Consider the following 27,866-nt stretch of genomic DNA (forward strand, 5'->3'; position numbering starts at 1 on the left):
TGAATGAATGTTTGGGGTGCATTTTAATTATATATACTCAAATTGCATGCGCATACTCATAATATAATATTTAATTCTTCACAGATGTTGAATGATAACTGCTTTTCACGTCCAGAGAAGGGCTTTTATTTTGACACTTCGGATGGCGCGTCTATCAGAATGTCCGTGGTTTCCGGGTAGGCCGCTCCTGAAAAAGTTTTGAACAGAAATGATTTTAAATTTCTGAGAAAAGAAACTGAAACAGATCTGATCGATCACAGCAGCGCGCAGATGTCCGAGCAGGTAAGGAGGGATTTTTAGCTGGTATTGACCGTAAAGCCTTCAGCGCGTTTTCACAAATCAATAACTAATAAAACTAGACGTGAAAAAAAACATAGCATTATTTTCTTAATTAATTAGTTAATTAATTAATTAATTAATTAGTCAATTTCTATCAGTTAATTGCTTAATTAATTATTATTATTATCAGCATTATTATTCATGAGTTTGAGTTCATCTGTTTATCTGAGCTGCAGCTTCTGTCCTGAGATTTACCTGCTTTTCAGACACATAGAAGACACGTATATCTTGCATTTAAGGTACACTCTTAAAAATAGAAGGTTCTTCAAGGGTTCTGCTTAGAACCACGAGCTGTATATAGAACCATTTCATGCGTAAAGGGTTCCCTGCATGGTGAAATTGCTGTTCAGATTGATGGAGAACACGCTGTATATGGTTCTATGTAGATCCTTTTTGAAAATGGTTCTCACCAAAAAAGGAATAATTTCACCATTCAACAAACCTTTTAAGCGTGAAAGGTTCTAAACAGAACCATCGTCTTTACTAAAGAACCCACGAAGAACCGTCTTCTTCAAGAGTGTAGGACAAACTGTGATTAAATATGATTAAATGCACTCATGACTCCATTTGAAACCCACCTACTTGCCGTATTTGTGCACTCTTTTATCTTTATTTTAATTAGTAGTTAGCTACTTTGTAGCTACTTTCCCGAAATTTGTAGCAGCTACAATTTATCTACTTTTCCAGAAAAAGTAGTGGCTACTTTTTAGCTACTTTTCAAAGCGTGACTGTCAGAATGTGGATGAATCTCCACCTGACACACCAAACAAGCTCAACTGACAGTGTGAACAAGACACTGCATTTAACCATGAGCCAGAAAGAAACTTACAATTGAAAAGCTGCAAATATACAGGGCTATGTAGCGCGCTACTTTTTGTAGCTAGTAGCTGTAGCCGCTACTGTTTTATGAAATGTAGCTAACAGTTGTAGCGCCTACAAATTTTGTGTAGCTATAGCGAAAATTTTTGCTACAATTTCGATACAGGAGTCAATCCGCAAAATCTGAACCACAGAACGTGGCCGTTAACTGGGCTGGTGGCGGCTGTGCAGTAATGACTGAGCCGTGGACAGTTCGAGGAAACGGTCACGCGCTGACCACTCCTTACTAGTAGGCTTAACTCAGGGGTCGCAACCAAAATGTTAAGAAGAGTCATTTTGTCCTTTCAACAAAAATTAAACCACTTTGGGAGCCACAACACTTTGTCTGTTTTACCCTCATGGCTGTAAATATGTCTCAGTGTGTGCTGATGTGCCAGTATAGACTAAAAAATATAATATAAACGAAAACACAGACTTACTTTCGAAAGCCGAGTGTACCTGACTCGTCCCACCCACGTCCCCCGGCCCCCCCAGCCCACTGCACAGCTTCGAAACCTGCCTATAGAGGTGGAAGGCCATCTCTCGGACCCTGGCCTCCGACCTCGGATTCCGTTACGGAGAGGAAATGAGATTTTTATGGACGTTTTAAACTCTGACGTTCAACTGCACCCCCCCAACAAGCGTGTCCCAGCCACAGTTACCAAGACAGTTACTCCAGATGCTTTATTGATTAGCTTCATATATTCATGATGTTTGTGTGTATGACGTGCGTATGTCCACTGGTATGTGTGTATTATTCGTTTGTTGGTTGTTTGTTTGCTGGTGTTGCTGTCTTTGTTCATGTGTCCTCATGGTCTTTTGTTCTCGCTCTCTCTCTCTCCGTCTCTGTGCTTTGAGTGTGTTGTGTACGTCCTATTAAAACAATAAAGAAAGCTTATATTAGTAATATAAATAAACCTAGATCTACTGCACTTAGGGATCATTTTGGGTACAGTACTGGCTGACAGTGGCGGTAAAGGATAAAGACTGGAACCGGAGGAGACTGTAACGAGACACGCGCCGACGGGTCTCCTAGCGGACAGACGTGTGGACCAGTGTAAATGTTTGCGGGACGGTTTTAGAGAAAGTCTATTTTATTATTCTTTGCTTTCCATGAAGCGCACTGTATCACCATTATTACTGTGTTCATTGTGATGTCTTTAACTGGAAAAGCATGATTCAAAGTCAAATATATTTTACAGGATAATCATGGTGCACTTTTATTTTGGATTAAGAATCACAAGACTGAAGTGTGTCTGCATGACTGCTAACAGATCGCATAAAAAAGAGTACATGCACTTTACAAAATGCGTCATACAGTGTCAGAAACTTATAGCCTATTAGAGATTACTGAACTCACACGATTTGAGAAGAGTGTGATGATTTAGGCAAGCAGTAAGCATGATGCTAATAGGCTAATGCTAACAAGCTTCCATTACTTGCTAGTCCAGTGCAAATCTTCAGATACCAAAATAACCAAATGGGTTTTTCATCATAATCTCGTATATTTTTTAAAAGACAATCATGTCAGAGGGGTTTTTTTGTCCTGAAGGGTCCTTTCTGCAGGAAGTGTCTTCACCAGGCCTGACGGGTTTTCTCCTTCCGGCACTTTAGCATGCGGCTGTCGCTAACACCAGCTCATTAATGAGGCAGATGTAGAGGTCTGGAAGAGATGAACATGGACTCATCTGAGTAATTAGTGAATGCAACACTGAAGCAGAGCCTAGTGTGAGGATATCCAACTTGAGTAAAGCAGAATTTAAGTAGGATTTATGGGCTAGCAGGCTAACTTTGGCTTTAGCTCAGGCGTATTGCGATCGTGGTCTAATATCTAACCAGCTCAGCAACTAAGCACATTCTTAATTATTCACTGCTAACTTATTCTTTAACCTGGTGTATCTATAAAGGCTAAAGCCTTCATTTCAATGTTTGCATACCACCTTAAAAAAATCAAAAGTTACCTACTTTTGGACTTGGTTAGCATAGTTGGGGTAAAACCTTCATAAAAAAAAAGAGTAAAACAGTCAGAGAAAATTTCTTGTTTCCAGAAACAGAAATAAATATCACTGAGATTAGTTTACCCATCATCCGTGAGTACATCTGGAAGCATTTCTTGTCTTTAAACATTCTATTATAACAGTCGATGTATTCTGAAACACACAGAAGAAAGAAAAGGTACTGTCCAAGTGTTTTCTCAGAAGACAAAGGCAGCAAAAGCTAAGGCAAACTGAGATTAAACTTAAAGCCCCTGTCTACTCATTCTCATGATTTTCTTCTCTTATCTGCAGTTTTTGGGATGTCTTTGCTGTGAACTGGCAGAGAAAGAACCCTGTTGGTCTTTTCTGTCAAGAGATCTTTCTACCATTTTCTTCAGTTAAATATAAGTTTTAGGCGGGACTAAATTTGGTGCATGTGACATCAGACCTGCCAAAACACCAATCAGAGTTAGCACGTCATGTTCTTCTCCCTCGCAAAACGTGACTGATGCTCCGAGTCCGAGACAAAACTTCCAGCAAGGAAATTATCTGAGCTTTTCTGAATTTGTTAATGGTGCTTGTTATGAAGGTTTATTACACCGTTGGTTGTAACATTAACTGTAGGAATGAAAGGATATCTTCGCCTAGCATTACATAAGCTACCCCCCTTACATCAAGACTCACAGTGTACCCCTGCAGTTGTACTTTACAGGCGTGATGCACATCAAGACACACGAGAAATTTCTCCACCGTGTGTGTAAATATGAACATGCCAACTCACAGTGGAATCCTTAGGTTCAATAGCATGGTCCAGCAGTTAGCCAGCCAGCTATAGGTTACAGATATAACATTAATGCTGTTCAAATACTGGATACGATATGTCCATGATCTACTCATCATAAGATGAAAGCCTGAGTTCTCCAACATTAGATGTTGTAAAATGTAATTCGATCTCTAAAGTGACCACCGGCCAGCTCATTCTCTGCATTTTTTATTCTCTGTTCAGAGATGTGAGATCTGACACACCCACACAGTTATGTATGAGAGCAAGCATACGTCACTTTCCTGTCGTCCGAACGGCCATGCCCCATTTTGGGTGAAAACAAGCCAGTGCCGGTGCCAAATTGAAAGTACTAGTGGCACCGCGTCTGAAAGCTGCTGTGTCGCATTTTGCTTATCCAGGAATAAAAAAAAAAAACAGATTTTCTTTACTGTCCCAAAGAGCGAAGGACAGAAAAGTAACAATCTGTGATTTCAGGCCATCCACAGAGGATGAAAATGGTCAACTCTGTGACCCGGCCGGTCAAAACGTGCATGTCTGCAGCAAACACTTCACAGCTGAGTTGAATGTTGAAGCTGCACTGAAAGAGCAGCACAGAGAACAGAGTGAAAAGCCAGGAAATCACAATTTAATGTTAGCCTGAACCAAAGGGTTAAGTTAAATTAAAGAGGCTGCTTTCACCCAAAAGGGGGGAGGCATTACACAAGGGCTAAGTAACCGGCTGTGTTGCACTCATATAGCACTTTTTACATGCCTTAGCTTTACTATTGAAACACAAATTTAAGCATTTGAAATCATATCAACAGTGGGTTTAAGTACAGTGTTTACCTTCCCTGTTAAAGATTGTCTCCATTTTCGTGTTGTGTCCTGTTAAGAAAAAGCAGAGAGAATGATCCAGCTTAACATCAGAAACAGAAACCTGACAGGTACAAAGTAAATTCTAAGAAAATTCTTTCAGATTTCTTGATTTATTCCACACAAATGCCCCACTGGGTCTGTTTTGCACTGCTCTCAGAGTTTACATCAAACTTGGCAAATATGTGAGAGGTTTTGTTTTGAGGTTTGTCATGATATCCCCACAAAATAGGTGTCAAAATATTCACAAGAGTCTGTAGATAAAGAAATTTAAATATTTGTAAAAATATATCACTGCCACGTGCCAATTCACAAAAATGGCTACAGATCTGGATTACTTAATTCTCATGAAACTTAAAAAGCCTATACCTCACTTGATTTTCAGGAAGGCCACCAAGTTTGACACCAATTATTCAATAGGGGGCGCTACAACACTAAACAAACTGTCTCAGCTGCCACTTGTCCATTTGAGCTCACATTTTGCATGCTGATTCTTTGAGTTACGTTATAAAGGACATAATAATGACAACTCAGTTAATGCAAAAATATGGCCACCATCAGCCAACTGGCTTTCAGCATGCGTTTGACAGGCTTAACTTCCAGAGTCAGGCCCAAAGTAAGCACACAGAGGGCGGGCGAGAGTGGCAAGAAAAACTCCCTCAAAGTTTTCCTCCCCACAAGCAAGAAACCTTGACAGCAAGCAAGACTCCTCCTCCATCCTCCTCCAGATATACAGTACTTTGCAGAGGTTTTAGGCACATAGGGTAGAATTACAATTAAAAAGCTGTTTATCTGAGCAATAAGTGTTTATTTGCTCAGCAAAACACAAATGATAAAAAATTATGACTAATATTAGTACAAAAGTAGTGTTAATGTGTTTGTTTAATGTTTCCCAAACCTCTCCTAGAGGAAGTCCAGTTTTATTTGTAGTTATCATCTAAACCTGGTTTTACTAATCAATACTTCATTATGTTAAAATAATCCATGTGATATCTGGAAGCATTCAGGAGAAATTAGGAACCGCAGCTTGTTCTTCAAACTCACAAGATATCAATTACTTTTTTGAAATTGTTGTTACTTTATTTTCACTGTAGTTATGTTTATTTGCATTTTTTAAAAATTATTATGTTGTGATTCTTTAGGTAAAAACACACTATTGCCAAGATAAATGGTTTTAAACAATGTGTTTAGGTGCCTAGGACCTTTGCACAATGCCGTATATTTGAGCATAGCAGTGTTGAGATGTTTTATTTAGCAATATTTAAGACAGAACTTCAAAGACTGTCTATACGGAAATAAATAAATACTCCGCACTGCTCTTATAGTCTGGTTGAGAGAAAGTGCTGATGTAAGCACTCACTCAGTATAGCGTCGTAGTCATCGTCTGTGTGGTCAAAGCAGCTCACCATCTGTCTGATGGCCTTCTTCAGCCAACACCACACCTCACCTTCATGTGAACAGAGTGGAAGTTTAAAGAAGGAACTTAAGGTTCAATGGTTAACATTTCTAATGCCTTATTATTACAAAAACCTGGAGATACAGGGTGAAAAACAGCTGCTGACATGATTATTGTGATTAACACACGTGGACTATCTGGGAAAACAGTTTGGAAAATCTGATTTCCAGGACGGAATGCCTGTTTTAGTCTGACACAGGTCAGTCTGTTACGGGGAGGGGGGGGACGTGCAGGTTGGAATCAAAACACTTTGAATCGACATTCATTTTGCCAAAGAGAAATTTCTGATAACATATTAAAGGTTAAGGATCAAAAAAGCTGTACAAGCAAAAGTCACTTTGTGACTTTTCAGCTATGAAAAAATATAATAGCAGAATATTCAAACATTAAAATACAACTGAGCTACGAAACCTGCGGCTTGGTGCTGGTGACACTTTACGCCGTCCGCATGATTTTAGTGGAAACACTTTGTCTTTTACTGTCAATTAGTCATTTGGAGGGTCAGATAATTACAATATCCAATTTGCAGTATAATAACTAATACTTAAAAAAAATATAAAACTTCCAAATATTGGGCCTCGTTCTCCAAGTTTGTTCTTAAATGTGTTGTTGAGACAGTTCCTAAGAAAAAGTCTCTGTCAGATTCATGTCGTGTTCCTAAAGCGCAGAACTGTTCTCTCCTTTATGCTCTTGAGTGTGTGTAGATTCTGTACCTAAGAACAAATCCCACATAAGAAAACATTGGTGAATCCGAATCTTCGTAAAAACTGCGTAAGTGGGTTTTAAGAAGAAATTTCTTCTTAAGAACGGTTGGAGAACGAGGCCCATTGTTGTTTAGTTTGTATGATTTAAATCTACATTGTCTACAAGTTATTTTTTGTGCATAAAAGTAAAAAAGAAATCTATTAAAGTGGTTCCAGACATCCAGAAAATGAGAAATACTGGAGCTGAGAACCTGTTTCTGGGGTCCCGGTGAGCAACGACAGCATGTTGATGTATCGCTCTGCTCTATTCAGCAGATCTTCCAGAAGACATTCTGCAAGGAAACAACATAAACACCTAGTGCTCCAGAACCTACTGTAGAACAACATCTAAATATTTGAAAGACCCTACAGATTGAATGGTTTATAATAACAAAACCACCAAACCCTGCACTTGTGCGATGTGTAAGGATTTTACCCAAGAACTGGTCCGTGTCCTCAAGGTCACTGTATATGAAACAATGGAAAACTGAATCTACGGTTTCCTCCATGACAATCTCTGTTGGAAGGAAAGTTCAGTTAATACTTTAGTCTTATAATAAAGCTCTTCAGAACGTACAAATATGTAATAACTGTGGTACAGACCAAATAGCTGTTCAAGCTCCTCAGTAGATAATAGTGAATTCTCACTTCTCCCTGTGGAAGATGAACGTTTATATTCAGTTCAGTTCAGAGTAGCTCAATTGGCATTACCACTTACCACTTAGCTTCCCAGCATGATTATCAACAATCCATATAAACTCAGAAGACTCGTGTAGGTTCACTGGTGGTTCTGGATAGTAAATAAAATGTCTATATTTGTGTTGTAGTCATGGCGACCCCTGGTTCCCATCACCACCACTGTAAAGACATCTGAGTCTCTACAATCAACCATTGTGTCGATTGATATGCTGGAGTTTTGAAAACTCAGTTGAATTCTGCTTTAAGTACATCTTGTCTTTTTATACATGTGCATAAGTTTTAGACACCTGTGAAGATTATATATATCTGGACAGTAAGGGTTTATTTCCCTCAGAAGCCACTAATATTGAAGTAAAAACAAATAGTGTTATTCGAGTCAATAGCGATTTTATGTATGTTATTGACCTATCAGCTAAGTGTTGGATGATAACTGTGGATATGATCCAACACCTTATCTAATCAGTCCTTCATTAAATAAAATCAGGTGCTGCTGGTGTTGAATTTGAAGAAATCCATACAACGGCTGGAGTGCAACGAGAGGAAATCTGAAACCAAACCTGTGTTCTTTTAACCAGCTCAAACTGAAGAGATATCCACTACTTTTTAAAATCTAGTAAAATTTATAGTCATTTTACTTTTTCATGGTCATAGAGTATTATGGCAAACTGGGAGTGTTGGTGCTGTCGTCTCGCTGCTCACACGCTCACTCGGGTTTGTTGACGGTGGAGCGGAGGGGTGCCGACATCTCAGGGAGCCTCATGACTCTGTTACCTTCTCTCTCTCCCTCTTAGCGAGGCTGTATTAGCTCGACCTGCTGGAGTCTCTGCTGCTCTCCGTTAGCACTGTAAACTGTAATCAGTCTGTATTAACAGAACTAACTGTCTGTGTGTCTTTGTCGAGTTGAACAGCTGCCCCTCTTGTGGGTCTGATGCTGTTGCTTCTTCTGCCTTGATCGGGTGCCACTGCTCACCAGCCTTCTGGACCAGTCTGACCACCATGGAGCTTCATGCTGTACAACGCTGCATAAACCTCACCTGTATGAACTGACCCTCCTGATGATGCTGCTGCTGCATTTTTCTAATCATAAACATTGCTACTCCTGCTTTTCCCCTTATTCTGTATATTATGCTGATGGCCAAATCTTATTGTCCGCTGTTAGTGTTTGCTATCCGGTGTGGTCCAGAGGAGGATGGGTTCCCCTTTTGAGTCTTGGTTCCTCTCAGTGTTTCTTCCTCTTTGCTCTTAGGGAGTTTTTCCTTGTCACTGTCACCATTGGCGACGCTCATGGGGGCTCAGACCCGGATTTCTCTGTAAAGCTGCTTTGTGACAACACCTGTTGTAAAAAGCTCTACATAAATAAACTTTGACTTGACAACTTTTTTTAAAAAATCTTTGAATTCTTGCTAATTTTTAGTGTATTAACATTTATTTGTGACTGTTGACCTGTCCAGGATGTTTCCTGCCTTCCATAGGATAGGCGCCAGCACCCCCTGTGACCCTGGAGCATAAGGAGCTTAGAAAATATGTGTGTTTATTTGTATTTTTCTAATGTTATATAGTGTTTTAACTGACAAAATCGCACTTACTGCCCAGATAAGTAGTTTAAACAAAGTGCCTAAGACATTTGCACAGTGCTGTAAATTTCTGAGTAATGGCTGATTTGAAGGTAGTCATCCCAAAGCTTTTGAGATATTATAAAACCTTATAATGCGAATTCTGTTTCTCTCTCTCTCTCTCTCTCTCACTTACACACACACACACACACACACATTCACACATGCAAAGAACATGCAGAAATATCTCACTTGCAGCCACAATCATCTGGATAACACCCTTCATACAGTGGACCACAGCTCCTTTACAGTTTTCAGCAACGCAACCTGCAAGAGACAGTGAAGGCATTACTGCTGAGGGATTGATCCATATAAATTAACTGAGCTGCAAAAACATCCAATTTTCATCTCACTGTTTTATAACCACAAGAAGACAATGCATTTACATCAGTCAGTATTTATGAATGTAACTGTGGTAGGTGCCACAGGTGGTAGGTGGTTCTTACCAAGTGGATGTTTCTCTGCGTACACAGCTCAGACCAAGAAATTTGAATACCAAATGAGTCAGCTTGTGACGCCTACATGTGATGTCACCCAGGGTATATCACCCTGTGTAATGTTTACTATGTAATATGTACTAGTGATGCTTCTATGGTCTCTTAAAGGCTAATGCCGCGTAAGGATGGGATGTTAATCTCTATGGGATTGTACCCAAAAGGGTTCAGGGCAGTGAGCAACAGGTATTTTTTTCGATAGCTGCAGTAGAGTATGTAATGTACACATTTAAGTTCACCAGTAAACGCTGTAAAACCTATTAAACACGCCTCTGTGGTCATCTTTATTCGCATAAAGTGTAAAGAACAGGACATGGTGTCCGAGAAAAGGAATTACTCATGATAATGGACATCGCAGGAGTGCCGCTGCCTCATATGGATTGGGACACCTATAACTTGCACGATGGGTCGCGCAAGTTTAAGCAACATGCTGTGCTCATGTTTGAAACTGGTAAAGAAGCACAATGCAGCTATCTACTCCTGCGGATCGGAGAAAAGGGCAGAGAAATCTTTAACACATGTACTCTCACTGCAGATGAAGCTAAGGTACTGAAAACATACTATAACCGCAACAAAGAATATGTAATGCCCAAAGCAAATACAATTTATGGTAATTGTAAGTTGCACAAAAAGGTCCAAGGCACTAGCCAAACCTCCGAGCATTTTTAAAATTACTTGTGAAGGACTGTGCTTACGCAAACAGTGATTGAATGGTCAGAGACCGTATCATGTTCGGCATTAATTGCCCGCATGTGAGGGAGGAGCGCCTGAGTGTTGGCTCTGAGCTAACATTAGAAAAAGCTGTCAACATTACAAGACCACATGAATTAGAAAGACCATTGCTAGCGGTGCAAGCAGCCCCCGCGAACAAACCAAATTCTCTACCAGTCTGCCACAACCCCGAGCCAGATAGCCAGCTGACTGAGGGGTGGCCTCGGCTGATCTGAGAACTTCTTTCTCAATCTTTGTTCTTCAGATCTTCTCCTCTTTGGCTGTTTTTTGGCTATCTCTCCTTCTCAACGCTGCGTGGGGTTCAGCATGTAGCCCCTCCCCCTGTCCCGTGCACAAGCGCCTCCTGCTGATTGGCTGGAATAGTGTTGTATCATTCAGTCCAAGACACTTTGTTTATTTCTCATTTACAGAGGCAGGGCTGTGCACCAACACTGGATTTTTTTTTCCAGAGCTAGCAAACCATGAGGAGATATTCAGTGAATTTAACAAAAAAGCCTATTGGATTACAATCATGTTCTGCACCTTTAACTGCAGAACATCTGTGTTTCAGCAGTGACAGTTCTTAACATTCCACACTGATTTTCAGACTTTGGGACACATTTACTTCAAAACAATTTGATCCAACTGCTCACCATGTGGCCATGAGGGACAGGGATGCAGCATCACTTCCTGCTCTAAAATGCAGAGGTGTGGCTAAAATAAGGCTCCGCCTATGGACTAAAACTGTTTTGTAACAGTGGTGGACAGTAACGAAGTAAATATAATTCATTACTGTACTTAAGTAGTTTTTCGTGTATCTGTGCTTTACTAAAGTTTTTCCATTCAGGGCGACTTTTTACTTTCACTCCACTATATTATGAGAAATCTGTCGTTCCTTTTGGTTTATGTGTGCATAAAAACATGTCAAAACGAAAGAAGCAAAGCAAGCGCACCTGTTGGACATACCGACCCACTGCAAGCATATCTACACTATACTTAGGTCACTTTAACAGGTAAAGCAGGGCGGGGTTAATGCAAACACTGACAATCGCACATCAAAGAATTAGTGAACAGATATAACATATTGCTCTCGACTTTGTGGGTAAACAGACCACAATATAGAAATATGTACTCATATGCAGTTGTGACTGACGTGTCTTTTTTCTGAATTTATACAAACACTATTTCATTTTATAGTAAATTAGTTTTGGCTAGTTTATGTTTATGAACAGAGACCTACAGATGCAGTTTAGTAAAGGAAACTCATTTGTGAATCCGAGTTTAAAGTTTTTATTAAACTTAAACTTGTAAATAAATCTTAAACTGAAACTTTGCTTGTTTGTATAAAGTGATTTCAGAGCCACTCAGTTCTACCTGATGGAAACTGTTCACCTTCAGTGTTTTGTGCTTATGATCATTTTAATAGACATCAGCATCACTAATTAATGACCTTCTATTAAAAGACTGGTTTACCAAGAGAGACACTGGAGTATTTTCACCTAAAATGAGTTAATGAAGCGAGTCCTGTTACAAAAACAGTAACAGAACATCAGAGCCATAATTAATCTTTTAGTACTTTTACTTTTATACTTAAGTACATTTGAAGGCAAATACTTTTGTACTGTTACTCCAGTGGAGGTCTAAAGTAAGGAACTTCTACTTTTACTGGAGTAAAGTTTTACCTTGGGTATCTCTACTTTAACTCAACTACAATGGTTTGTGTACTTTGTCCACCACAGTTTGGCAGTGACACAAAAAGAGGAGACACTTCTTTTGTATTTAAAAATTAAACTCATGATAAAACTAAATCATTCAACTTCACTTTAAAATAAATCAAGGCATCAGTAGAGATAGCTTATTACTATCTCTACTGATGCCTTGGGTTTAAAAAGATCATAACATAATTCTTGTAGATATCTAAGATAATACTTGAATACTTTATTGTTTTATTCAAACATTTTTTTTACTGTGGGAGCACTGTTAGATCTAATTCGGTAGAATGGTCCATATAGGATATATATATATATATATATATGTGTGTGTGTGTGTGTGTGTGTGTGTGTGTGCTCTTTAAATATCAGCTGTGGTGTAGTATACCTTTCAGTGGGGCTGTCAGATCCTCTCCATAGTGTTCCAGGCAGACAAATATCTTGTTGACGCACTGACTCTCAAGACATTCTGTCAAAAGAGAAACAAGCTGAGCAGACGGCACAGAAAACCTATAAGAGTAATTTCCTAAAAATGGAAGCAAACCCCTCGGGCCTTTTCTTTGTTCTCTCCGGCTGCATTAGGCTAGTTATACAAAAGTCCTCCGTAAGTCCTCAGTAGAATATGAACAGGGCACTGTATGACCACAAGCACCCTTTCATGGGAGTCTTTAAAGCAGTAGTTTCATACAAACCTAAATAGCTTCAAACGTGCATAGTTGTTCAGTTTCTCTAATAGGCTTAATATTGTGGATTCTGACACTGTATGACTCACTGTTGCCTATAAAAACAGAATGAATATACAAATAAATGTATAGATGAACTCCAAGGCAGCTGCTATGTGATGCACTTTCGTCAGGTTTAAATAGGTGGTTTAGATGATTTAGACATGCAGTTAGCACAATGATAATTGGTGGTTATGTGCATCCATTACTTGTTAGCTACATTAGCCTCGTAGCTCCAGTGTAAAGCTGAAGAAGCTCCAAATGTCTTGGCTGATCATCTACATTTGGGATAATAAAACTGTTTGTTTTTTCTGCTAAACTGTTGCTTTAATACATGAATGAAACGACTGGATCAGTCCCAGGTTCTGTATAAAGAGCACACAGATCTTACCAGATACTTCCTCAGACAGCATTGGGAAGAAAGCTTCACCGGGAGAGATCACTGCTAAAGAGGGATAGAGTAAAAGACGGGATTGTGAGAGGAGAACAACTAAATGAAGGATGACAATTGCTCTACATTTTCCAATATTAATTAAATCATCAATTCCTTTGACTGAGTTTGATTGAAGATTGCTGTCCGATCATAAAAAGGCCAGAATGTGAACACAGCCTGGGATTAACACGTGTCCAGGCACTTATCATAAGGGGACAGCAGTAAATCGAGTTGTGAATGGAGTCCAATGGGTCTCAGGGACGAATATGATCGCTAATGTGTAGTGTGAATGCTAAGGTGTCCCGATGCAACAGCAAGAAAAAACACCTAATCAGCTGCGTCATCACAGCAGAGATAAAAGCAGCTGCGTAGCTTCCTCTGTTTACGAACTGCGTTAGCGGTCCATTTAATTGCCCATGCATGAAGCGCCTCTGTTTAAACAGCTCAGTTTACTGTTATTGCTTTGTTTCTCTTTCATTTCATGACAAAGACAACTTTCATTTTCGCATTACTGTGAAGAGCCTGATCACTTTACATCGAACCTCAGACCAGATCAGATCTTCAGGGATTAGTTAGTGTATCTATGGAAATAATCTGTAAAAGAGAATCTGTTACCAAAGAGCAGGAGCAGAACGGCGGCCCGAGTGGAACACATTCCGGTACAGTCGACTGAAAAACAGAGTACAGGTGCTGAAAGGAGTCTGTCAAAACTGTAAGCTTGCTTATACACTACATAATAGGCTGATCTACATTCTCTCCTATGTCTAATCTTGTATAGATTAAATAAGCTACACACATAAAAATGTAATTCATATCTCTGAGAAGACAGTGTAAAGAATCATGTCTTTAAGGTAGAGTTATAGAGCTAAAGGTAAACAAGGTTAAGTTATAAGGTTAACTCTATTATCTGCAGTGCTTTTCTTTATTATTATGTTAATGAAAAGCCTGAAATGCTCACAGAGAGGACATACCTGCGGTCAAATAGCCAGATCAGCTCCAGCTATGACCCTCCATCAGCTTCTTAAATACACATTAGCCAGAAGTGGGCGTGTCCTTGGTTGAGTGGGCTTGTCTTCGGTGACCATTCTGCTTAGTGGGTGTACCGTCTGTGACAGTTACAGTGGGTGTGTCCTTTTCTACAGGTATAATCTGTATTTTAAGGTAAAATAATTCCTGTTCAAAGTCTGGCTGAGTCAACTCTTCAGTGTCAACTCTTCAGTGTCAACTCTTCAGTGTCAACTCTTCAGTGTCAACTCTTCAGTGTCAAGCCACTGTCGCCTCTAAGAAAGAGAATTAAAGAGAGTGATTGTGGCCTGAGAAGGCAGAAGAAGGCAGAATCTCTTACTACTTATCGGATTGGGGGGAGAGGGGGGGTAGAGAGAGAAAGAGAGAGAGGGAGGGGAAGAGAGAGAGAGAGAGAGAGAGAGAGAGAGGGGAAGAGAGAGAGAGAGAGAGAGAGAGAGAGAGGGCAGGAGAGAGAGAGAGAAAGGGAGAGGAAGAGAGAAAGAGGGATGTGGGGACCCCACCTGGAGTTATTGGGAAAAAAGGGCGTGGTTCAGCAGCGCGACTGAGAGTCAGTTATTTTCACTTTCTGTCTGGTAGACAAACGTCTGTTATAAGCCCTACACTCTTAACAAGATGGTTCCTCAAGGGTTCTTTAGCAAAGACAATGATTCTAGAACACTCCAAGAATCATCTGCATGGTGAAATGGTTCTTCAGATTGAATGTGTTGTGTTTTGTGCTATATGGAAACTAAGCTGATTTATAGGGGACAAAGTATCTGTGTAATTTTCCACAAATGACCTCAGATAGTCGACCAAAACGTCAGATGTTCATTTCAGCGTTAAGAATAAAAATAAAATGGATCAAAACAAACAGCAAAAGCAAATTTCCAGTTAACAACAGATTGAATCGCAGTGGAAGTGGGATTATTCAGGACATGTTACCCAACAGGACGTAAATCGCTCTGCCTTGTGAGACGGAACTTCACATATTACATTTTTTATCCTTCTAATTAGCTCATCACCAAAAATGTTTTAGATTACAGCTAGTGCTGTAGTGTAGAAGTCCAGATTACAGTAGTGCTGTAGTGTAGAAGTCCAGATTACAGTAGTGCTGTAGTGTAGAAGTCCAGATTACAGTAGTGCTGTAGTGTAGAAGTCCAGATTACAGTAGTGCTGTAATGTAGAAGTCCAGATTACAGTAGTGCTGTAGTGTAGAAATCCAGATTACAGTAGTGCTGTAGTGTAGAAGTCCAGATTACAGTAGTGCTGTAGTGTAGAAGTCCAGATTACAGTACTGTGGTCATTCGCTACAGTAACAGGATATTCTACATTTTCATTATATTTCTAATCTTGTTGAATTATAGGTTATATGAGGTGATAGAAAGAAAGAAAGAAAGAAAGACAGGCAGGCAGACAGACAGATAGATAGATAGAACTTTATAGATAGATAGATAAATAGAACTAGATAGATAGATAGATAGATAGATAGATAGAACTGGATAGATAGATAGATAGATAGATAGATAGATAGAGAGATAGATAGAACTTTATAGATAGATAGATAGATAGATAGAACTTGATAGATAGATAGATAGATAGATAGATAGATAGAACTTGATAGATAGATAGACAGATAGATAGATAGACAGATAGATAGAACTTTATAGATAGATAGATAGATAGATAGATAGAACTTGATAGATAGATAGATAGATAGATAGATAGATAGATAGATAGAACTTGATAGATAGATAGATAGATAGATAGAACTTGATAGATAGATAGATAGAACATTATAGATAGATAGATAGATAGATAGATAGAACATTATAGATAGACAGATAGATAGATAGATAGATAGATAGATAGATAGATAGATAGATAGATAGAAATTGCAGTGTTACAGTATAAAGTCATATAATTGCACATAAACTTTTTTTCTTAATTTCTTACCTTTTCACTTAAAAATACTTCAAAGTACAGGGTCCATCGTTGGGGGGACAAAGTACAATATTTTCTAAATCTTATAATAGCTTCACACTGGTCTGAACACATTAACCAGGCCTTTAACTAAAAACTTCAGCTAGTAACATTTAATGGGGTTCATAAAAAATAATAGAAGAAATACGCCGACTGGTTGCCTCCTTTTTTCTACACTCACTGTCCATCTCATCAGCTCCACTGACCACATAGTTTCACTCTGTAGTTCTACAGTTACAGACTGTAGTTCATCTGTTTCTCTGATTCTCTTGTTACCCTGTTCTTCAGTGGTCAGAACCCCCAAAGGACCCTCACAGAGCAGGTACTATTTGGGTGGTGGTGGTGTGGTGTGTTGTGCTGGGTGGATCAGACACAGCAGTGCTGCTGGAGTTTTTAAACACTGTGTCCACTCACTGTCCACTCTATTAGACACTCCTACCTTGTCAGACCACCTTATAGCTGCCCACAGGACGCTGTCAGCTGGATATTTTTGGTTGGTGGACTATTCTCAGTCCAGCAGCGACACTGAGGTGTTTAAAACTCCAGCAGCACTGCTGTGTCTACAATTTCTTTTTCCAATCATTAAAAGTTCTGAGTTCCTCAGTTTTTGTTGTACGGTCCTTTTTCTGGTGTCTTTTTTCAGCATTTTATTCTTTTGCTGTTACATGTAAATGTGTGTTTATGTTCAGTAACAGATTCAAGAAATCTTTACTAATTTTCCTGAAATCTTTTGTCTCAGAAACTGAAAAAATAAGAGAGAAACAGATACAAGGAGAAGAAGATGACAGGACTGTGGGTTATTAACAAAATAATACTATAAAAATAACTGCTACTCAAATTATGTTCAGATAAAACCTTCCATTTATTTCAAATAAAAAAGAGTCCTGATAATAACAATCAAAATATATAACATATCGACATGATTTGACCATGTGCATACATAAACACATACACATATACTAAAGAAATTAAAAAAGGAAAAAAAGAGAAAATGAATGAATGAATGAATGAATGAATGAATGAATGTTTGGGGTGCATTTTAATTATATATACTCAAATTGCATACGCATACTCATAATATAATATTTAATTCTTCACAGATGTTGAATGATAACTGCTTTTCACGTCCAGAGAGGGCTTTTATTTTGACAGTTCGGATGGCGCGTGTATCAGAATGTCCGTGGTTTCCGGGTAGGCCGCTCCTGAAAAAGTTTTGAACAGAAATGATTTTTAATTTCTGAGAAAAGAAACTGAAACAGATCTGATCCATCACAGCAGCGCGCAGATGTCCGAGCAGGTAAGGAGGGGTTTTTAGCTGGTGTTGACCGTAAAGCCTTCAGCGCGTTTTCACAAATCAATAACTAATAAAACTAGACGTGAAAAAACTCAGCATTATTTTCTTAATTAATTAATTAATAATTATTATTATTATAATCATTATTATTCATGAGTTTGAGTTCATCTGTTTATCTGAGCTGCAGCTTCTGTCCTGAGATTTACCTGCTTTTCAGACACATAGAAGACACGTATATCTTGCATTTAAGGTACACTCTTAAAAATAGAAGGTTCTTCAAGGGTTCTGTTTAGAACCACGAGCTGTATATAGAACCATTTCATGCGTAAAGGGTTCCCTGCATGGTGAAATTGCTCTTCAGATTGATGGAGAACGTGTTGTATATGGTTCTATGTAGATCCTTTTTGAAAATGGTTCTCACCAAAAAATGTTCTTCTATTGCATACGAGCTTGACGTCATAACAGTAGAAGGAACTTTTATATAGAACCTCTATATATAAAACCATATTTAACATGTTTTCCATCCGAAGAATAATTTCACCATTCAGCAAACCTTTTAAGCGTGAAAGGTTCTAAACAGAACCATCGTCTTTACTAAAGAACCCACGAAGAACCGTCTTCTTCAAGAGTGTAGGACAAACTGTGATTAAATATGATTAAATGCACTCATGACTCCATTTGAAACCCACCTACTTGCCGTATTTGTGCACTCTTTTATCTCTCTGGCTCTCGGCCCACCACGAACGCTGCTCTTTGGCCCCCCAAACACAAAATGCTCCATAATTCATCATATAATCATTAATAAGCTTCATATTTCGTTAAAATAGTGAATACTGTAGTCCATCTGTTTCTCTGATACTTTGTTAGCCCCCTTTTACCCTGTTCTTCAGTGGTCAGGACCCCCATGGACCCTCACAGAGCAGGTACTATTTGGGTGGTGGATCATTCTCAGCACTGCAGTAACACTGACGTGGTGGTGGTGTGTTAGTGTGTGTTGTGCTGGTCTGAGTGGATCAGACACAGCAGTGCCGCTGGAGTTTTTAAACACCTCAGTGTCACTGCTGGACTGAGAATAGTCCACCAACCAAAAATATCCAGCCAACAGCGTCCTGTGGGCAGCGTCCTGTGACCACTGATGAAGGACTAGAGGATGACCAACACAAACTGTGCAGCAGCAGATGAGCTATCGTCTCTGACTTTACATCTACAAGGTGGACTGACAAGGTAGGAGTATCTAGTAGAGTGGACAGTGAGTGGACACAGTGTTTAAAAACTCCAGCAGCACTGATGTATCTGATTGACTCGTACCAGCACAACACACACTAACACACCACCACCACGTCAGTGTTACTGCAGTGCTGAGAATGATCCACCACCCAAATAGTACCTGCTCTGTGAGGGTCCATGGGGGTCCTGACCACTGAAGAACAGGGTAAAAGGGGGCTAACAAAGTATCAGAGAAACAGATGGACTACAGTCTGTAACTGTAGAACTACAAAGTGCACCTATATAGTAAGTGGAGCTGATAAAATGGACAATGAGCGTAAAAACAAGGAGGTGGTCAGAATGTTATGCCTGATCGGTGTATTTACATGCTTTAAACATGTGAATACATAAATACATACACATATACAAAACAACAACAATAATAATAATAATAAAATGAAAAATAAAAATAATGATAAAAGTAAATAAATAGTTTGGGGGACACTTTAGTTATATTCACTCATATTGCATATTCATACTCATTATATTTAATTTCTTACAGATGTGTAATGTGTTGATTTTAAACAAAGATAACAGGCTTTAAACATGACGGTAAGCAAAGCACTGCAAAGCTGAGACATTACGCTTTATAAAGTGAATGAAAATACAGTTACAAAGTATAGAATGTAAAATAAAAGTCTGTGAAGCTGCACAGCACAATAATATAAAACGCAGCATGAACACTCAGCATTGTCGCCGGAATAAAATGAAAAATCTAACAGTGCAGCTGATCTTTCTCTCCATCTCTGTTCCTATAAAATACTGTGCTGTAATGTTTTCTCTCTCCAGAGTGGACTGATGCTTCGCTGATGATGCGCCATGTCCTCAGTGGAGAACACCGAGGTTTACATCCCTACAGATGCCTGCGTCCGAAACATCTCCGTGCAGTGCCTTCCTCCGTCCATCGCCAGAAAGATGGGCGTGCGACCTTCACCGAGAGAGCCGAACGGCTCGCCTCAGACGGTCACGTGGATCTGTCCGGTGGAACTGCGAGAAAAAGGCTCGTCCTCCAGCAGGACGGCACAGACGCACCGTTTTCTGACCCAGGGTCAGTTCAGGCTGCCGGTGGTGAGCTCCAACCCCACGGCCTCCAGAATCTTCAGCAAGTTTCTGTACTCGGGTAAAAGCGTCCTGCAGGCTGGCGAGCCGGACGCTCCAGTGGCCTGTAGCAGAGTGTCCAGCCACAGAAAGAACGCCATCATCCTTTATGACGGTCAGATATTCCTCTCAGTGAGGAGGAAAAGGGTGCTGTCCAGCCAATCGGATTCAAAGAGCCTCCTCTCACCTGTCCCTGCGTCACAGAAACACCTGTTTAAGGCTCCGCCCCTTTCCTCAGCACAGAGAGGCTCACCTGTGAGTATGGCCAGAGAACTTGTAGAGAGGAGAATTACTGATCTGTAATGTTTCTCAAACACTAGAGGGCGCTCCTGAGCGAGTCCAAAATGAATGGGTTGATATGGAGCATTTGAGCAAAATCATAGTTTATAAATGCTGAAACATTTTTAATGTAAATGAATTCATTCATTTCCTGAACACAGAGCAGCATAAAACATTTTAACACTGCTGTTATATTTTTAAGAGCTTTAAATCTCGAGTTATAGGAGTTTAAAACAGCGCCTCATGGACGTTCATGACGTCTGTGAGCGCGAACAGCCAATGAGCTGCTCCGCTCGCCAACCAATCAGCGCTCAGTAGCAGTAATGCTAACCAATCACTACTCAGTAGCAATAATGCCAGTCAATGGACCCCCATGGACCCTCACAGAGCAGGTACTATTTGGGTGGTGGATCATTCTCAGCACTGCAGTAACACTGACGTGGTGGTGGTGTGTTAGTGTGTGTTGTGCTGGTACGAGTGGATCAGATACAGCAGTGCTGCTGGAGTTTTTAAACACTGTCCACTCACTGTCCACTCTATTAGACACTCCTACCTTGTCGGTCCACCTTGTAGATGTAAAGTCAGAGACTAGCTCATCTGCTGCTGCACAGTGTGTGTTGGTCATCCTCTAGACCTTCATCAGTGGTCACAGGACGCTGCCCACAGGACGCTGTTGGCTGGATATTTTTGGTTGGTGGACTATTCTCAGTCCAGCAGTGACACTGAGGTGTTTAAAAACTCCATCAGCACTGCTGTGTCTGATCCACTCAGACCAGCGCAACACACACTAACACACCACCACCACGTCAGTGTTACTGCAGTGCTGAGAATGATCCACCACCCAAATAGTACCTGCTCTGTGAGGGTCCATGGGGGTCCTGACCACTGAAGAACAGGGTAAAAGGGGGCTAACAAAGTATCAGAGAAACAGATGGACTACAGTCTGTAACTGTAGAACTACAAAGTGCACCTATATAGTAAGTGGAGCTGATAAAATGGACAATGAGTGTAGAAACAAGGAGGTGGTCAGAATGTTCTGCCTGATCGGTGTAAATTAAAAAATAGTAATAAATAATAAATTAAACAGAATAAACAAAAGAAAAGGTAAGAAAAATGAATAAACAAACTTTTGTTTATGTCATGCAGTCCAAATGTGCATCTTCTCTGCTGGAGCTCACCTGACTCAGAACATCGTCTCAGATAATCAGTGGACTCAGCAGCTGCAGTGTGATAAATGTCCAGTTTATCACCATCATGACCTTTTAGTGATTCTGATTCTGTTCAGTTTGTTCACTGATCTGGTTGGTTTAGAGTTACAGTTTCTGATCTGAGTCTTCTTGTGCTCTGTTTGTTTCAGGAGCAGATACAAAGCACTGAGATGCAGCTCAGAGAGTTAAGCAGCGGCCAGCAGGGGGCAGTGTTTCCACCTCAGGTTTCACCAGACACAGGGAAGCAGCCTCAGGTCAGTGTCTTCATCTCATGCAGCTCAAAAGTGGCTGTAATTGTGACATTTAATCTGTGCAAATATAACAGTAGTGCGTTATGGATTTTACAGTGATGTTAAACGGAACATCAGTGCCTGACAAAAAGGCTGGGCCTTCTTTAGAAATCCAGTGCAAGTTTTGGGACAATCGATCTGTTTTAAAGTCTTTCAGATTTCTGGGAACGTTAGAGATTTGCTGAAGTGGAGCATCAATTCTGATCATATCATTAAAAATCTCAATCAAAAAAATACAAAGTCAGAAGATCTACTGATTAAATTTTATTTGTCCATTTTATTTGTCCACAGAAAAGAGCTCTAGAAAACAGTGAGAAACGGCTGCATCTCAATGAAAATTGTGAAATCTCATAACTTTATTTCATTTTAGGTTTTTGTTTTGTTTATTTGGCATTAAATTTTATTCATCCATTATCAAGAGTGTTCTCACGTCATCTGTTACAGTGTGGTATGGAAATATAAATATCCAGACTCGTAATAAAGTGCAGGGCACTGTGAGTAAAACTTCAGAGATAATTGGAATATCACTTCCTTCAGTTGATCCTGTTTACATTCAGCACACTCTGAAGCGAGAAAAGAGAATAATCACAGATTGTAAAACCTTGAATAAAAACCACTGTAGTTGTAGATCTGTTATTATTGTTGTTACAGTATTTTTAATATGTGGTCATACAGGTTCTAATTTGTCAGTTCTAACTTATTAAGTCTAAGAAAAACAAAATATTCTGATGCGTATCGTGCATCATGAAAATTGCTTGAAGTATCATGATGTAATATTTCAGCCATATCGCCCACCTGTATTGCTGTCTCTCGCAAATGAGCCAAATTATAAATACTGCTAGAAATCATTAGAAAAACTGCTATTGAGAAACGATAATAAGATATACTACCTTATTTTCTAGAGCCATAAATAGCTCTAAAGCCCTAAATAGCTTGAGAAAACTGCAACAAAACAGAAAATAGCTCTAGAAACATTTTTCAATGGAGAGAGCAGCTCTAGAAAGCATATGCCACTCAGAACACGGTCCTAGAATACATCTTCAGTGCAGGAAAAAAGATCTAGAAAACAGAAAGCATCTTGGAATAGCTCTCGAAAACGTTCTCAGTACAGAAGACGGCTCTAGAAGACTGTATGATCTTCAGCTCCATAAATGAAGCACTTAACAACTCTAAGAAATTCCCGATAGAAAACAGCCCCTCAAAACGACTCTGGAAACGGGTTTAGAAAGCAGAAAAGAGCTCTAGAAAACAGTGAGAAACAGCTGCATCTCAGTGAAAACTGATAACTTTATTTCATTTTAGGTTTTTGTTTATTTGGCATTAAATTTTATTAAGTCTAAGAAAAAAAAATATCTTTATGCATATCGCGTGTCATGAAAATTGCTTGAAGTATCGTGATGTAATATCTAGCCATGTCGCCCACCCGTACTGCTGTCTCCCGCAAATGAGCCAAATTATAACTACTGCTAGAAATATTGAGAAAAGCTGCTCCAAAATTAAGCATTTTGGGCCACAACAATCACAAAAGCAGGTCACAAGATACTGGTGGTGCTGATTGGCACAAATATTTACAGTTTTAATACTATTTTCTTCAAATTAGTAAATTATCGCTAACCGAAAAGGACAATTTGCATTTAAAAACATTTAAAAATTAGATGTGACCAGACTTCTGATGGGCAGCGTATTGATTTAACAACTACAGAACGAAGGACTTTTATTGCAGCAGTTTGTTCTCAGAAGGTCCTTCATTCTGTAGCTGTTTGGAAGGTATTTGTGAACACACTGACAGAACTGTGCTGTTCTTGTTGTAGGAAGAGCACAAATGTGGAGCGATTGCTGATTTCAGCTCACAGACTGATCCAGTGCAGGAAATCATGGATGGTATAAAAGAAGAATTGTCAGAAACGTCTGATTCAGGGAGTGATGGAGGGATTAGAGACACCGTGGAGCAGAGGAGGAATAAAAGAGGTGATGGCCAGGCAGAAGATGGGGATAGGAAAGACGAGGAACCAGCGGGAAGAGAAACTGGACGTCCATCTGATGAGGAACGTGATAAAGGAGGTGATGTGGGTGTTGAACCAGTGGGGAACGTTGAGGAAGGTGACCAGCAGGCTGATGGACAGCTGGATAAAGGAGATGATGTTAAGAATATCATGGATAATTCACATCTTAACGGCGTGAATTTGAGCATTGTTGACGTTAAGACACTGAGTGCTGCTAGCAGGAACGCTAGCATTAGCACTGAGCTCTATGAAGTGATGGACACTGAAGCTGACCTGGAGAGCAGAGCTGATGGTGACGTCACTGAAGCTCCTGAAGCTGGTGCTGCTGAAGAACGTGAGACTGATGATAAGAGTTCACCTGCCAAACCCTGCAGAAGTGATTCTGAGATATTTCCCGTTATATCCCACATCACTTCCCTGGCTGAAGGCTGGAATGATGCAGTTGGGATTGAAAACTATGGAATTTTCTTGAGCAGCTCAGAAGAGCCAAAATCAGAGGAACCTCAGCACCGTGAATCTGCTGATGGAGAACCACTCAAACACACGGTCACCTCTGAGGTTTCTGCTCAAGCCCAAGCCCCTCCTCCAGACCCCAGTGTGCAGGAGAACGGAGGAGAGCGTCTTCTACCCTGCTTTGTGCTGCCTCTAGAAACCGGCGAGCTGGATTTTGAGGATCTAGAGCGGGGAGAGAGGGTCCGTCGCCTCAGAAACGCGCTGAGGAAGATGGAGGCCAAACTGGAAAAAGTGAACAGCCAGCGATGAGACTGCAGATGAGGTGCTGGGGTGTAAAACGATTCCAGAAATCAGCTCTTAAAAAACATTTTTCAAAGCAGAAATCACCTCTAGAAAACATAAATCATCTTCGAAACAGAAAATAGCTATAAAAATGTTCCAGAAAATAGTTCTCGAAAACATACTCCAAAAATAGAGAGCGTCAGAAAACAGAAAGTATCTCTAGAAAAACGACTGTGAAATTTTTTTTCCCAAAAAGGAAATCGCTCTAGAAAACAGACTACAGAAAAGAGCTCTAGAAACATTTTCCAGTACAGATAAAAGGGTTTTTTTTCAGGAAGTAATGCCGTTGCACCTAAAAGATATTGTGCAAAAGGCTTACGTTAGGGTTGGGCAGCATAATGATAATAAGATGTACTACCTTATTTTCTAGAGCCACAAATAGCTCAAGAACAGAGCAATAAAAAAGAAAATAGCTCTAGAAACATTTTTCAATGGAAAGAACAGCTCTAGAAAGCATGTGCCATACAGAACACGGTCCTAGAAAACATCTTCAGTGCAGAAAAAAAACAGAGAAACCATCTTCGAATAGCCCTAAAACGTACTCGGTACAGAAGACGGCTCTAGAAAACTGTATGATCTTCAGCTCCATAAATCAAGAACTTAACAACTCTAAGAAAGTTCTGATAGAAAACAGCCCCTCAAAACGACTCTAGAAACGGGTTTAGAGAGCAGAAAAGAGCTCTAGATACGGTGAGAAACAGCTGCATCTCAGTGAAAATTGTGAAAACTGATGACTTTATTTCATTTTAGGTTTTTGTTTTGTTTATTTGGCATTTTTGATGCGTACGTCTGCACAGGCATTATGGAGATTGTATTATTTATTTAACTGACAGATTTTTGTGTTTTCAGATGATGTAATATAAACAGATAATGGTGGGCAGATGAAAACGCTGTGTACGTGTGTGTTTGCAGAGACTAGAATCCAGAGACTGATCTGAGAGATTATGTTCTTTTGTAACTGCATTTGTTTTGTTAAATGAGAAACAAACACGGCGGAACAGAAGATATAATAATATATTATTTGTTTGTTTACAAGTTTAATAGTGTAGCTAAGGAGATTCTCGCTCTGCTGATTATTAAAAATAAGTAGTTTAAAAGGTCAGATGGTGTAATTTTGTGCGTCGTTCGCTGCTGATGAGGCTGAGCTGCTCTGTCCTTTGATATGTGGTCCTGAATCTCAGGCCACATCGTGTCTTTGTTCCGAGTTGTTTGTTCTTTGTTTGTTTATCTGAGTGCCGGCTGTTCTGCACTTTATCAGCTCAGTTCGCAGCTGATGCTCATCCGTTGTTAATATCTACTGTGATAATAAAACTCCAGCCCTGTCATCACCATCACTGATGTTGGTGCTCATTCAGAGAAGCTAGAAAGATTCGTCCTCAATGGTTCTTTAGTAAAAAAAACCCTTTGCATGCTTAAATGGTTCTCTACATGGTGAAATGGCTCTTCAGATTGATGGAGAATGTGGAAGAAGGGTTCTGATGTCAAGCTTGTAACACTAGCAGAACCCTTTTTACTGCTTTTTACAGCACATTCTCAGTCAATCTGAAGAACCAGTTCACCATGCAGAGAACCATTTAAGCATGCAAAGAGTTCCCTGAGTGTTTATGGTTCTATATAGAACCACTGTCTTGGATTCCTATTTGGTTTACAGCATGTTTAACTACCAAAATAGAAGATTCAGATATGTGTATTTATTTTATTATATAATTGTATTTATTTGTTTATTTTTCTTGCAGCAACTTTTTTCATTTATATCTTTCCACTGAAGCACATCAAATCTCACATATTGATATGTATCACTCATATGGTCAAACAGGAATTAGTCTTAAAGTAATAAGGGTTTCTGATTTATAATCCATTAAAAGTAAATAAGTCAAATCACACCTACATTAAAATAAATAATAGTCCACCATAAAATAATATCTAAAAATTTTAAAAACAAAATATATAACACACTGCATACTGCACAATCACATTATTAAGTTACTGGTACCTGCTGATCTTTATATTGTACATTTAAGCTGGATCCAAACCTCTTTGTCATAATTTGATAATGTCTTTGTAAATTATGTGAAGGAAAATTGCCACACGCTCTTCAAAAAATAAAATTCAAAACAAGCTGTTTTTGCAGCTTAGTTTCCATATGACTTTATGGACTGAAGAGTGAATGGTACATTTTGAAACTCTATGATATGGACCGTTTAGAGGGGAGCTCCACTGATTTTCCAAATTTTCTGCATAGTTCAGTGTGTGAGATATAATCAGAGAGATTCACAGTGGTTTGGTGTGAAATGGTCTTTACAGTGGTGGTGATAGGAACCAGGGGTCACCATGACTACAACACAAATATAGACATTTTATTTACTATCCAGAACCACCAGTGAACCTACACGAGTCTTCTGAGTTTATATGGAATGTTGATGATGGTAAAATAGTGGAAAATCTGAAATAATACGTTTTCTTTGGGGACTATTTTGCCTCACAGCACCCTGCGTATTATGTATCCCTCCACCATAATTTTAAAAATTTTAACAATTTTAGAAAAAAAGCTTGTCTGTGAGGGAGCTTGTAGAGGTGGACGTCTGGTTCCTATCACCATCACTGTGAACAGTTCTGACTCTGTAAGTTTCTCTAGAACAGAGCGTTTTGCACCAAACCACTTTTTTTTTGTTGTTGTTGTTTTTTTTTACAAATTAATCATTTAATTCCACAGAAATAAAAAAAAAAAATTGGAATTGGATTTCCCTTTTAATATCTGGCTGTTAATTTCAGCATACCCACGAGAACGGCATACATAATCAGTATTACAGTATGTAGAAGCAGTAGGGACGCAAATAGTTCTGACTGGTACTAATTAAGTCTGATCCGTGATGACGTAGAGGACTATTTCTAGACCTCCCTCGAAATTATGAGTTCCTGAAGAATCAAAATGTTGAAAATGGTGTCGGCCATTTCTACCATCACCAGATAATGAAATAAAAATGGGAACATGTATCCCTCCACCATTTCACATATTACAAAGACCAAAGGCCAAAATCTTCTTGAACCTATCATAAAACAGTGTCTCAGTCATCAGGCAGTGAATTCATAACCATTTCATGTAGGAACTTTCTGTGAGGGAGCTTTTAGAGGTGGACGTCTGGTTCCTATCACCACCACTGTGAACAGTTCTGACTCGGTAAGTTTATCTAGAACAGAGCGTTTCACACCAAACCACTCTGAACGACTCTGTTTACATCTTAACTCCTTTATTATGCAG

At 39.5% G+C, this 27,866-nt stretch overlaps 1 protein-coding gene across 3 annotated transcripts; it reads left to right on the forward strand.

Moving 5' to 3' along the window:
* The first annotated feature begins 217 nt into the window (after positions 1–217).
* On the forward strand, positions 218–25,938 carry si:dkeyp-110g5.4 (uncharacterized protein LOC561637 homolog). 3 transcript variants are annotated; one of them, XM_036579638.1, is made up of 4 exons: positions 218–282; positions 19,724–20,287; positions 21,669–21,773; positions 23,621–25,938. In XM_036579638.1, the coding sequence occupies exons 2-4, from the start codon at positions 19,754–19,756 to the stop codon at positions 24,572–24,574; spliced, it is 1,593 nt and encodes a 530-aa protein (XP_036435531.1). In that variant the 5' UTR covers positions 218–282; positions 19,724–19,753; the 3' UTR covers positions 24,575–25,938. The 3 variants fall into 3 exon arrangements, with proteins under 3 accessions (XP_036435531.1, XP_036435530.1, XP_036435532.1); XM_036579637.1 differs by lacking the exon at positions 218–282 and adding an exon at positions 17,558–17,671; XM_036579639.1 differs by lacking the exon at positions 218–282 and adding an exon at positions 17,558–17,671 and having other exon boundaries at positions 21,675–21,773.
* Positions 25,939–27,866: the final 1,928 nt, after the last annotated feature.

Source organism: Colossoma macropomum, unplaced genomic scaffold, assembly GCF_904425465.1.
Source record: "Colossoma macropomum unplaced genomic scaffold, Colossoma_macropomum, whole genome shotgun sequence".
Classification (NCBI taxonomy): Eukaryota; Metazoa; Chordata; class Actinopteri; order Characiformes; family Serrasalmidae; genus Colossoma; species Colossoma macropomum.

Coding starts and splice junctions, on each gene's coding strand:
- si:dkeyp-110g5.4 (XM_036579638.1), top strand. CDS start 19,754: ATGTCCTCAGTGGAGAACACCGAGGTTTACATCCCTACAGATGCCTGC. Junction 20,288..21,668: donor CAGCACAGAGAGGCTCACCT/GTGAGTATGGCC, acceptor TGTTTGTTTCAG/GAGCAGATACAAAGCACTGA. Junction 21,774..23,620: donor ACACAGGGAAGCAGCCTCAG/GTCAGTGTCTTC, acceptor TTCTTGTTGTAG/GAAGAGCACAAATGTGGAGC.